This window comes from Phocoena sinus, chromosome 9, assembly GCF_008692025.1.
Source record: "Phocoena sinus isolate mPhoSin1 chromosome 9, mPhoSin1.pri, whole genome shotgun sequence".
Classification (NCBI taxonomy): Eukaryota; Metazoa; Chordata; class Mammalia; order Artiodactyla; family Phocoenidae; genus Phocoena; species Phocoena sinus.
The window spans coordinates 46,441,192-46,454,912 of record NC_045771.1 but is presented as its reverse complement, the minus strand read 5'-3'; the positions used below and the strand labels follow the sequence as shown (position 1 = coordinate 46,454,912).

The 13,721-nt window shown below is 47.6% G+C and overlaps 1 protein-coding gene across 5 annotated transcripts in view; it reads right to left on the bottom strand.

Annotated features, from left to right (window-relative positions):
- The window catches only part of NOD1 (nucleotide binding oligomerization domain containing 1), a 91,821-nt gene that overhangs the window by 31,813 nt on the left and 46,287 nt on the right, over positions 1 to 13,721 (bottom strand). For all 5 annotated transcript variants that reach the window (XM_032643193.1, XM_032643194.1, XM_032643197.1 and 2 more), the window contains 4 exons: positions 9,972 to 11,796; positions 5,922 to 6,005; positions 4,560 to 4,643; positions 3,372 to 3,455 (listed from right to left, as the gene is read on the bottom strand). In XM_032643193.1, coding sequence (XP_032499084.1) covers positions 3,372 to 3,455; positions 4,560 to 4,643; positions 5,922 to 6,005; positions 9,972 to 11,796 — 2,077 coding nt within the window. The remainder of the gene's footprint in view (positions 1 to 3,371; positions 3,456 to 4,559; positions 4,644 to 5,921; positions 6,006 to 9,971; positions 11,797 to 13,721) is intronic.

Below are 13,721 nucleotides of genomic sequence, written 5' to 3'. Positions count from 1 at the left end.
CCAGACTCATCAAGAGAAAAGGGCGAGGACTCAATAAAATTAGAAATGAAAAAGGAGAAGTTACAACAAACACCACAGAAATACAAAGGATTAAAAGAGACTACTATGAGCAACTGTATGCAAATAAAATGGACAACCTGGAAGAAACAGACAAATTCTTAGAGAAAGGTACACTCTCCCAAGACCGAACAAGGAAGAAATAGAAAATATGAGTAGACCAATCGCAAGCACTGAAATTGAAACTGTGATTTTTAAAACTCCCAACAAACAAAAGGACAGGACCTGGTGGCTTCACAGAATTCTACCAAACATTTAGAGAAGAGCTAACACCTCTCCTTCTCAAACTCTTCCAAAAATTGCAGAGGGAGGAAAGCTCCCAAACTCATTCTGTGAGGCCACCATCACCCTGATACCAAAACCAGACAAAATTACCACACAAAAAAGAAAAGTACACGCCAATATCACTGATGAACATAGATGCAAAAATCCTCAACAAAATACTAGCAATACATTAAAAGGATCATACGCCATGATCAAGTGGGATTTATCCCAGGGATGCAAGGCTTTTTCAATATCTGCAAATCAATCAGTGTGATACACCATGTCAACAGACTGAAGAATAAAAACCATATGATCATCTCAATAGATTCAGGAACAGCTTTTGACAAAATTCAACACCAATTTATGATGAAAACTCTCCAGAAAGTGGGCATAGAGGGAACATACCTCAACATAATAAAGGCCATATATGACAAACCTACATGTAACATCATGGTCAACAGTGAAAAGCTGAAAGCATTTCCTCTAAGATCAGGAACAAGACAAGGATGTCCACTCTCACCACTTTTATTCAACATAGTTTTGGAAGTCCTAGCTATGGCAATCAGAGAAGAAAAAAATAAATAAAAGGAATCCAAATTGGAAAAGAAGAAGTTAAACTGTCACTGTTTGCAGATGATATGATACTATACATAGAAAATCCTAAGGATACTTACTACCAGAAAACTACTAGAGCTCATCAATGAATTTGGTAAAGTTGCAGGTTACAAAATTAATACACAAGAACCTGTTGCATTTCTGTACACTTACAATGAAAGATCAGAAAGAGAAATTCAAGAAACAATCCCGTTTCCCATCACATCAAAAAGAATAAAATATCAAGGAATAAACCTACCTAAGAAGACAAAAGACCTGTACTCTGAAAACTATAAGACGCTGATGAAAGAAATCGAAGATGACACAAACAGAAGGAAAGATATACCACGTTCTTGGATTGGAAGGATCAATATTGTCAAAATGACTTGGGTAGCCAAGGCAATCTACAGATTCAGTGCAATCCTTATCAAATTACCAATGGCATTTTTCACAGAACTAGAACAAAAAATCTTAAAATTCGTATGGAAACACAAAAGACCCTGAATAGCCAAAGCAAACTTAAGAAAAACGGAGCTGGGGAAATTATGCTCCCTGACTTCGGACTATACTATGAAGCTACAGCCATCAAACCAGTATGGTACTGGTACAAAAACAGAAATACAGATCAATAGACCAGGATAGAAAGCCCAGAAATAAACCCATGCACCTATGTTCAATTAATCTATGACAAAGGAGGCATGACTATACAATGGGGGAAAGACAGTCTCTTCAATAAATGGTGCTGGGAAAACTGGACAGCTACATGTAAAAGAATGAAATTAGAACATTCTTTAATCACCATCACAAAAATAAACTCAAAATGGATTAAAGACCTAAATGTAAGACCTGGTGCCATAAAACTCTTAGAGGAAAACATAGGAAGAACACTCTTTGACATTAATATTTTTTTCTACCCATCTCCTAGAGTAATGGAAATAAAAACAAAAATAAACAAATGGGACCTAATTAAACTCAAAAGCTTTTGCACAGCAAAGGAAACTATAAACAAAAAGACAACCCACAGAATGGGAGAAAATACTTACAAACAATGCAACTGACAAGAGATTAATCTCCAAAATCTACAAACAGCTCATGCAGTTCAATATCAAAAAAATAGACAACTCAATCAAAAAATGGGCAGAAGACCTAAATAGACATTTCTCCAAAGAAGACAAACAATAGCCAAAGCAATATCATATCATGGCCAAGAGGCACATGAAAAGATGCCCAACATCACTAATTATTAGAGAAATGCAAATCAAAACTGCAATGAGATATCACCTCACACCAGTCAGAATGGCCATCATCAAAATGTCTACAAACAATAAATGATGATGAAGGTGTGGAGAAAAGGGAACCCTCCTACACTGTTGGTGGGAATGTAAACTGGTACAGCCGCTATGGAGAACAGTATGGAGGTTCCTTAAAAAATTAAAAAGAGAGCTACCATATGATCCAGCAACCCCACTCCTGGGCATATATCCAGAGAAAACCATAATTCCAAAGGATACATGCACCCCAATGTTCACTGCAGCACTATTTACAATAGCCAAGACATGCAAGCCACCTAAATGTCCAAAGACGAAGAATGGATAAAAAAAGATGTGGTACATATATACAATGGAATATTACTCAGCCATTAAAAAGGATGAAATAATGCCATTTGCAGCAACCTGGAGATTATCATACTGAGTGAAATAAATCAGAGAAAGACAAATATATGATATCTACATGTGGAATCTAAAAAAAAAAACGATACAAATGAACTTATTTCCAAAATAGAAACAGACTCACAGACTTAGAAAACAAACTTACGGTTACCAAAGGAGAAAGGTGGGGGGCAGTGAAGGGATAAATTGGGAGTGTGGGATTGACAAATACACACTACTGTGTTTAAATAGATAACTAATAAGGACCTCCTGTATAGCACAAGGACGTCTGCTCAATATGCTATAATAACCTAAATGGGAAAAGGATTTGAAAAAGAATAGATACATGCATAGCTGAATCACTTTGCTCTACACCTGAAAGTAACACAACGTTATTAATCAACTATACTCCAATATAAAATTAAAAAAAATTTTAAAGCCTCCAGAGACTATATAATCTTAAAATGAAGCACACCTGCCTGAGGAAGTTTACCACATAGGGCTAAAACTCCATTTGCTAGCTCCCTCCATTTGCTAGTGGTGATAAATACTGCCTTTTGCATGAATTAAATAAAGTCCATGCAATTAAAGTGGCAGTCAAACCTGGGACTTCCCACGACATTTCCCACGCAGGAGGCAGTGGGGCCCAGCCACCAGGGCATCTGTGATGGAGGCTCTCTGTAGCCTCTGCCCCACAGCTTGCACCAGCGGTCCTTTGGCTAGATGGATGTACGAAAAGACCAGCAGGCGCTCCTGTACACAGAGCAGGCCGTATACGCACACCCGTGTGTGTCCGTCTCTACTCACCCAACTTCAAAGATGGATTTGCTGTTCTTCACAGCCAGGGCGAGACACTTTCCTCCTTCGCTTGTTATTTTGTTTTTTCCCAGTCTGCAGAAAGAGTCATGCACACGTCAGCTACAGCTATGAGGGGACTCCAGCATCAGCCACCCTCGTCCTCGGCACAGAGCCCCTCTGGCCCCTCCTAGGAGGGGTGGTCTTTCTCCTGGGACCTACAGCAGCCCTCCCTGGGCGTCCTCTCAGGGAGGGGCCCAAAGCCCTGAGGAAAGCCAGTCGTGATTCCTCTCCAGGTGGTCACAATCTCTGCAGAGACTCAGGGACCCAAGTTCCCCCGGAGGTTCTTTAAATGACCTCTGAGCATCACTCATTTCCATCAGCAGACCAGAAGGTTCCCACTTCAACTGCAAATGGTCAAGGGGCAGGTTACCATCACCAGGCTCCTCCGAGGCTGGTGCTCTGACACCTTTGGCAGGACATTCCTGTGACACAGCCAGGGAGCAGGCTCTCATCTGCAATGTTATGGCCTGAAGGTTTGCCTCCCCCTCCCCCTACCAGAATCCATATGTTGAAATCCTAACCCCTAAGTGATGGTGCTAGGAGGTGGAACCTTTGGGAAGTGATAAAGTCACTCATCACGGCCCTCACAAATGGGATCAGTGACTTAGGAGTGAAGTCCAAGAAAGCTCCCTTTCCCCTTTTTCCACCACCACGTGAGGACACAGTGAGAAGGCACCATCTAAGAACAAGGCATTGGGCCCTCACCAGGCACCTAATCTGCCGGCCCCTCGATCCTAAGGTTCCCCAGCCTCCAGAACGGTCAGAAATAAATCTCGTGTTTATAAGCAACCTTGTTTATGGTATTTTGTTACAGAAGCCAAAATGGACGAAGACAATGTGGGACTTCCTCGGGGGAAAACGATCTCCAGAAAGGGTGATAGTTGTGGCCTTTCTTCCCGTTAGGAGTTAATGAAATCAAAATGCCACACTCTCCCCCCACCCATGGTAGGCGGCCCTTCCAAACACCGAGCCTCACCCACAGCTCACCTTCTACACACAGGTGTCCTGATTTGACCTGATTTGGCCCTGGGGCAAGCAGAAGGGAGCTCTAGGGTGGCATTTATTCTTTGCTTGAACAGTGAAGGGTGACCAGGAGAAGCTACTGAAGACCCCGCTCGCTGTGCCCACCCCACTTACTTCAGGTGCGTGAGGCCTGTGCACTCATCCAGGATTCTGGCGATGTACCTGGCTCCGACATCGGTGATTTGGTTGTTGTATAAGCTTTGAGAGAAAGCATGGCCGTGAGAATTTAGGACCCCATTTTTTAAAGTGAGTGGGGGCTGTCTGCTGATTTACAAAGTCTAGGTCAAAAGGAGAAAGGAAGGGCACGTGGAGGCCTGAGTTTGGGGCTGTGGGGTCTCAGGCTGGGTTCAAGGCCAACTCTGCACGTTCCCCAGCTTTATGACCTGGGGCAAGGTACCGAGCTTCTCTGTGCCTCAGTTTCTCCATGTGTAGTACGGGGTAAGAATTACGGCTCCCTCGCAGGGTTGTTATAAGGATTGTATGAGATCATCCCAAGCCCTTGCACGTAAGTGCTCGATAAATGGCAGTTGAGGGGTATTTTCAGAATAAGATCACAATTGGCATCTTAAGGGGTAAAAGTTTCTAAGCATTAGAACCAACTCAGTGTCTACCTTTTTGTCACTTTACCACTTGACACCAATTCAACAGTAAGGCAGAAAGGAGTTGAAAGTGGTAAGGAGACAGGTTTCCAGTGTTCCACAGTCATGCAGAACTCCACAGCCAAAAGGCAACCTGGGATTCAGGGCTTCAGTGTTCTCATGTGACAGCTGAGAAAACTGAGGCTCAAGGAAGCTGACGGGCTGGCTCCAGCTCAGAGAGTCAACGGCAGCCGTGGGGCTGGCGGGGCTGTGGCCCACAGTCTCTCCTGTCAAACCCCAAAACCCCAAAGGCTCTGAAAACCCAAACTTCTTCCTAACTGTTTTGGCAACCGACGTGGAGCTGTTCATGGTCTTTATCCCAACTGGTTTGAATGTTTATACCTTTTGCTGCAGAAATGTTAAAGTATCTGAAAATGGGGTACTGCCCTAGATCCCACTGGTCATGTCACTGCTAGGTAGCACGGGCACTAATTTCTGATTCGTGTCTTGCCCCAAGGGCTCTGGGTGACAGATCATGGACCCGCCATAGTGAAATCTACCACATGAACAGTATTCTCACGTCAGTAAAACATATCCCCAGGAATTCTGTCATTACAGCAATCAGTCACCACCTGTAAAACTATTTGACTCTATTAGGATCCCAATTATACAAGGGGGATGAAAAGGCTGAGGCTCAGTGAGGTTTCCTGGCTTGCTCAGAGTGGGCTGCTAGCCGAGCCAAAAGCAGGACCCAGGACTCCTGGCTCCCAGTTCAGTGCCCTTCCTGGTACCCTGGGGCCATCAGTCTCAACCACCCAGTGACCCATAGGAATGGCAAGCTCCTGCTGCTCTGTGTTCTTACTATGTAGCTGTGGCAGTGTTCTTGAGAAATACATACCCTAAAAATGTCAGAATTTTGTATTTGGTCAGCTCTTCACATAGCACCTTCACCCCACTGTCGGTGATCTGGTTCACACTGAGTCTGAAAACAGCAAAGAAAGTTAAAAATCAGAGCAGCTGCTCACTGTGAAAGACCATGAATTCCACAAGGATGCACAAGTCTGTAGGTCCTGGAGTCTTCCCAGCTACAGATGTCCCCCCGAGAGAACTGGCCATAGCAGACAGCCACACGGCCCCTACAGACCCTGGTCTTCACGGGGCTGAGAGACCCATGAGAACCAGTCCATTGGCAAGGCTACAGCACAGCCCTGATTCAACACAAGGGCAACAAGGGACACCTGAAGGACACGTGTGGACAGCCGCCTCCGATATCCTGCATTTGCCGGTGGCCTATGTGTCAATGTGGCTCTCGCTGCACAGCGGGGGGCCATGGGATTTGGAAATGTGTAGAGCTGCATTTAGTGGTCATAAGGCTGGGGGAGTGGACGCTCCACCATCTTGCAAGTGCAGCCAGAAATGTGAGGGGTCCTGCAAAAGGCAGGACAGTCCCCACAAGAACTGTCCCACCCAAAATGCCAAGAGCCTTTCCATCTGGAAATGCATGTGTGAAACCTGACTTGCCACCCGAAAAGGTCCATCGAGGGACACAGCTCCTGAGGTGTGGTTCTGTGCAGGAAGTTCAACGGCAAGGGAGAAACAGCTGGATGAGGCAGATCAGGGAGAGTGTGAGAGGTCCACACTCTCCCACTCCTCTTTAACGCAAATGCTGCTTCAGCAGGCCAGGCTTCAAGAGGGAGAGGGAAAAGAGGGCCTCAGGATGACGGATATCTCCTGGTCAAGGCCCAGCGTGTACGGGGATTGCTCTTTGAAAGCCCTATACTAGCAGGATATTTTGATTTGGCTAAAATGCAAAACAATTTTTTTTTACTACCAAGTGCTCTCTATAAACAGACTACCCTGATCTTCTCAATTCTCCACCCCTTTATTTAGGTGAGTCTGAGGGACAGAGTAAGGCTCAGAGATGGAGGAGCGTGAGGGATGAGTGAGGGTCAGGGGTGGGTGAAGGAACAGACCAGAGCTCAGCAATGTTTTTCTGTAAAGGGTCAGATAACAAATTTTTAAGCTCTGCAGGCCATCTGGTCTGTATTGCAACCACTCAGCTCTGCAGAGTGAAGCAGCCAACATATAAATAAATGTGACTGTATTCTAATAAAACTTTATCTATAAACACAAGCTGTGGGCCAAACTGGGCCACTTATTACACACTGTCCTCTGTGATAAGTAAAAGGCTGAAGAGGTAAAAGCTTGATTTTTAGGCCAATCAAAATGATCACGTCAGACACTCTGAACCCCTCCACTCATGGTACCCACCTTGGTGCTGGGGAACAGTGTGTACATACACTGCATGACTATCCCAGGGTGGCAGAGCCAACTAGTCACTCCCAATATCTGTGCTTACTTAGAAAGAGAATCCCTCATTTTTCAGCTGGGCACATGTGCTTAGGTTCTGCCCAGTGAGATCTAAGCAGAAATCTCATTAGCAATAGTGGAGAAGTCTTCCTAAAAGAATGGGGTGTGTCCTAAACTTTAACTCAAAGATACATGTGCCCTTATGTTCACAGCAGCACTAGTCACAATAGTCAAGACATGGAAACAACATAAAAGTCCATCAACACACGAACAGATAAAGATGTGGTACATATACACAATGGAATACTACTCAGCCATAAAAAATGAAATAATGCCATTTGCAGCAACGTGGATGAACCTAGAGATTATCGTACGAAGTGAAGGAAGTCAGAAAGAGAAAGACAAATGTCATATGATATCACTTCCATGCAGAATCTAAAAAAAACATACGAATGAACTTATTTACAAAAGAGAAACAGATTCACAGACTTCACAAACGAACTTACAGTTACCAAAGGGGAAAGGTGCGGGGGAGGGATGAATTGGGAGTTTGGGATTGACATATATACACTACCATATTTAAAACAGATAACCAACAAGGACCTACTGTATAGCACAAGGAACTCTGCTCAATATGCTGTAATAACCTAAATGGAAAAAGAATTTGAAAAAAACAGACACATGTATATGTATCACTGAATCACTTTGCTGTACACCTGAAACTAACATTGTTAACTATACTCCAATATAAAAAAAAAAAATGTGGTACATATATACAATGGAATACTACTCAGCCATGGAAAAGGATGAAATAATGCCATTTGCAGCAATGTGGATGGACCTAGAGATTATCATACTAAGTGAAGTAAGAAAAAGAAACTCAAATACCATATAACATCACTTATATGTGGAATCTAAAATATGACAGAAATGAACTTCTCTACGAAACAGAAACAGACTCACAGACATAGAGAACAGACTTGTGGCTGCCAAGGGTGGGGAAGGTAGGGATGGACTGGGAGTTTGGGATTAGCAGATGCAAACTATGATATACAGAATGGATATGCAACAAGGTCCTACTGTATAGCACAGGGAACTATATTCAATATCCTGTGATAAACCATAATGGAAAAGAATAAGAATATATATGTACGTATAACTGAATCACTTTGCTGCACAGCAGAAATTAACACAACACTGTAAATCAACTGTACCACAATAAAATTAATTTTAAAGAAAAGAATGGGGTGTGTCCTTTGCCCTTCCTTCTTCCTGGTGACTAGAATATCAACTGAATGGCTGGAGCGTGAGTAGGCATTTTGGGCCAAGATATAGTAGCCAAGTACTGAGGACAGCAGAGCAGTAAGCAGGAGAGAGCCTGGGCTCTTGATGGTCATTGAGACCTCACAGCAGCCCGGAACTGCCCTCCTTTAGATTTTTGCATGAGAGACAAATAAGTCTGTAACTTATCTAAGCCACCAGTATTGTGAGTTTTCTGTAACAGCCAAAACTAATCCTCACTGATGCCCTCAGGGAGCTCAGAATGCTTCCTTAGGGTTGCCCATTTCTTCCTGCCTTCTCTTCTGCTGGTTTGGAATGCTGGGGACCACCATACTGGTGCAGAGTTTCCATCTTATGAAATGGTCACAGGGAGGCACTGAGTGTGAGGTTGCCTGAGGCTACAAACAGAGTCGCTGGCTGAGAGCTCAGAGAATAGATTCCAGGCTTTCCAATGCCCAGGCCGGGGCAGGTTTGGGCTCCCTACATCCCACCCATCCCCCGACAATGTATGCTCTGGCGCTTGTGTAACAGGTACCTGGAATCAGTTCCAAATCTCATCTGCTCTTCAGAAATGCATGAGCCAAGTAGTGGAGAACTGAAACCCCCCTAGAGATTTTACAAGGTGTATTTAATACAGAAAATGCTAATAGAAGAAAGGAGACTGGTTTTTCTTTCCTCTAACCCATCACACAGGAAACGAATCAAGAGTCAGCATTCTCTACTGAGATCCCCTGGCAGCTCAGGGCTGCCCGCTTTTTTCGTGGAAGTTAACTAACGCTAATAGGCACAAAGTCTGCTTCTTCTGCCGTCATAAAGCTTTCACGTGCCAGAAACACTTCACGGGCTCTCTCTGAGCCTCACGTGAATCTCAAAAGGTTCTTTACGATTCTGGCTCCACCATGGCCCACCTGTGTGACCCTGAGCCACTTAACTTCTCTGTGCCTCTGCTTCCTCGTTTGCCAAAATGGAGACGATAACAGTACCTACCTGATAGTGTGTTAAAAGGATTAAACCGGGTAATATTTTTAACGCACTTCACCCATTCTCAGATGCTGATTGGTAATTACTGTAATTGTTAGGCTATGAGAACCTCTTTTCCAGATGAGGACGCTGAAGCTCAAAGAGGTTAAGCAACTTCTGCTCAAGGACACCCAGCTGGGGCCCATCCAGGTCCACCTGACTTCGAAGCTTTGCTCGTTACCCTCTGCCACCCTGAGACAGAGAAGCTCTGGATGTTCCCAGACCCCCGGCCACGAGTTCCAGGGTAATCCAGGAGATCCCGCTCCACAGTGCCAGTCCTGGTGTCCCCTGAGCCCTGGTGGCCCTGCCGGCTGCTCCCGGGACCTGGAGGTCTCACCTGATGACGGTGAGGCGGCTGAAGCAGGGCTGCAGTTCCCGCACACCATAGTCATTGAGATTGTTGTTGTCCAGGTCGAGCGCCAGGCGCTTGCGGAAGTGGTGCAGGACGAAGGAGAGGGCGCTGCAGTCAGCCGAGCAGACGTTGCAGAAGGTCAGCTTGAGGTAGTTGGCGCAGATGCCCCTGGCCGCCAGCTGCCCCACCTTCTCGCTCTGCGTCTCATAGATGCAGCGCAACATCCAGATGAAGGTGGGCATGGCCTGCACCTGGCTGAATCTCCCAGACTGAACTCGGGGCAGGTGCTTCAGGTGGGAGCGCAGGCTGGCGAACAGGTAAGCCCACAGGGCCCTGCGCTTTCTCCGCAGGGTGGCGGCAGGCACCAGGTGTCGCAGGAGTTTCTGTTTGTCTTTGGATAGCAGCCCGCACAGGAAGAGGTTGGTGAAATGAAAGTGATCCTTGTTCTTAAAGGGGTCCTCCCCGGCCAGGCCACGGCCCCTCAGGCACTGGATGGGTAGGAAGCGGGGATAGCAGGACGCAGCTGCTGCCGCCCCATGAGGAGCCCACTCCCGGAAGAAGCAGAGCAGCTCCCGAGTGCCCACCTTCTCGTCCACCACCAGAAAAAAGGCAGCAAAGAAGGCCTGGAGGGTGAGGTGGAAGAACTCATAGGACTGCTGGTCCCCTCCGAGGCCCAGCTCCGGCACGGCCCGCAGGAAACCCAGCTGCAGGTCCCCCTCCTGCACCTCGGACGCCTGCACCTCCTCCTGGCTGAAGACGAAGAAGCTCTTCTCCATGCCCCGGTGAGCCACCTGGCCCAGCGAGTGCAGGGTGCCCCGGCCGGCGCGGAAGGTCTCCGTCTGGCTCCGCGTGTTCTGTTGCACCAGGCTGGTGGGCTGCGTCCTGTTCAGGTGGACCTCGGTGACCAGCAGGAAGACGTCGGTCAGCGTCACCGTGCGGTCGGGCAGCTGCAGGAAGCCGTCGAAGGTGTCGTAGAAGTGCTGGAAGCACCGGAAGATGATCCAGCAGAAGAGGGGCACAGCGCACAGGCTGAAGAGGTTGGCGTTGGCTTCCAGCTGATCCAGCAGGCGCTGGCGCACGGCACGCTCGGGGAACATCCTCCCAGCGTAGGCGCGCAGGTGGCTGGGGGAGAAGCCGCGCAGGAGCACCTTCTTCCAGAGGAGATGCCGCGGGATCTCGACGCCCGTGCGGGCCGTGAGCAGCTTGTGCGCCCCCTTGAGCAGCTTCCCGCTGAGCAGGTTGGCCAGCAGGACCAGGGGGTGGGCGGGCTCCCAGGGGGAGGAGGTGTCGGGCTCGCCGCTCAGGTCGAAGTCCGAGTGAAGCTCGTCCAGGCCGTCGAAGGTGAAGAGGGCCGTGTGCGGGAAGCGCAGCAGGAAGGCGAACACCTCCTCGGGGTCCTGCTCCGGGTAGCAGTAGTGCTTGAAGAGCAGGTCCTGCAGGCACAGCGAGGCGCTCTCCTTGAAGCAGCTGAAGGTGCGGCAGCGGAAGTGGAAGAAGAACCTGAGCTCAGCGTCCAGCTGGCCCGCGGCCCAGAGGCTCTGCAGCCGCTGCAGCAGCATGGACTTGCCCACGCCCGCGTCGCCGAAGATGAAGATGGTCTCGCCCTGCTCGTTGAGGACGCCCGTGGAGGGGTCCAGGAGGCAGGCCAGGCTGCCCAGGCTGCCCAGGCTCTCGTTGCCGAAGTCGACCAGCTCCACGACAGTGTCCGTGTACATCTCCTCCAGCAGCAGCTCCTCCTTCTGGGCGTAGCACAGGACGAACTTGGAGTCGCGGCCCAGTTGCTGTCGCAGCTTCTGGCTGTATCTGCTCACTGCAGGGAGAGTGGCGCCAGGTGAGAGGTGGAAGTAGGCGGGGAGAGAGAGACACAGGAGGAAAGTGCATCAAATAGGGAGGTCTCAGGCGGAGGAGCAAGCACACGGGGAATACAAACCCGCAGCCTGGACGCTCAGGCTAAGTGCGAGCACTCCTCAAGTACAAAGAGCCGGCGCTCCAGAATCTGCGGGCCCTTGGGCCTCCACCCCTCTGTCTGACCTCAGATTCGGCCAGCCAGCGGGGACAGAATTCAGCTGGGATCAGTGTCAGAGACAGGCTCCCTACTCCTCTGCGCAAGTTGTCCCTGAACTCCAGCTAAAAACCGAAGCCCCCTCAAATGTGACGGCCAGGCCACGTGGCCCTGCTGCCCCAGCCCAACCCCAGGGTCCTGCTCAAACAGCGCAAGCCAGTCCCCACTGAAACTTGTATCGTTGAGGAAGAGATTGCCCTAACCTTTCTTGTGCTTATGACACTGTTCTTAAAACAACAGATAGTCTCATAAAACCTAATGCCGAAACTTCTTGCGATAAGATACAACAGTTGACGTTGATATGGACTGAAAAGGGGCTGTGCTTCACCATAACTGAGTGAGCAAACTAAAGTGAAAACCGGCCTTCTTACACTACACAGGGCACAGAGGCCCTGGTTCCAAAGCTGAGGCCTGGGGATCACTGATGCTCAGCACGTGCCGCAGGGGGAGCCCTGGGCTTGCCCACGGGGAAGTACACGGGTTAATACGCTGACATGGGGTAACATGCTGACGTACGTGCCATGCTCTCAGCAGAAACGAGCTACAAAATGAGCTTACTCCAGACAAAAAAAAAGGTGTTCCAAAATTCCTTTAAATAGTTTTTGGGTCTTAATGATAATTCAATTAACAGAAATTGGACACACCTGCACATTTCCAGATTCATCTACAATCCTTTCCCATCAACTTAGTCCCACTTGGTTGTCAGCTTAAAATTTGTGAAGTGAGTTCTATTTTTTAGTTTTGGTAACGCAAAATTTACAGACTATAAATTCACCTATTTTACAGCAGGTATTGTTGTCAATGATTTTTAGTAAATTTACAGAGTTAACGCAAACATCACTAAAATCCAGGGGTACACTCTCCCTCATAAGTGCATTTGCAGACAATCTCTGCCCCACCCCTGGCCCTAGGAAACTGCTGACCTGCTCTCCGTTTCTATAAATTTGCCTTTTCTGGACATTGATATCAATGGATTCATACAGTATGTCGTCTTTCACATCTAGCTTCTTGCAGAGTGAATTATACTTTCAAAGCTGTTACAGGAGCTGGGTAAAGGAGCCAGTGGAGAAGTCTTCTGCAAGAACTCTTCATCACAGGAATATTTTCCTTTTATCTTGGGGAAGGTAACAAAGTGAGGTGGGCAGGGGCAGTAAGAGTAAGAAGCTAGCAGTGGCCGGCTGGTAACTGCAGAAGCAAGAGCTTGTCCCTGACACTCTGTCTCTTGGTCTGGCTTCCCCTAAATACACACCTGACACTCTGGGACACTGTCCCTTGTTTCTGTTTTCAAGGTCAAACTGGATTCTTTAAAACTCAGAGTTTGGAAGCTCAGTGCTGGTATGTTACCAACAACTGTCTGGAAGTGGAGAGACCACAGGCACGGAAAGATGATTCCCTGGTCCCCAGACCAGACTGTGTCCCAATGTTGTGCTCTCTCAGCACCTTGAACTGCTGTTGTCCTTATCACCATTTGCAACTACACATTTGTGTCATCGTTTACTGCCAGGCTCCTGCATTAACCTCTGAGGTCCCTGAGGGCAGGAACCATAGCTGGGTCTGCTCCCTATTGTACCTCTGGCATCCAGCACACCCCGCCCTGGCACATGCTGAGTACCTCATAAATACCTGTTGAACTAATCATTTAACTAAAAGGGGCCCATGGTGCTTTGGAAATA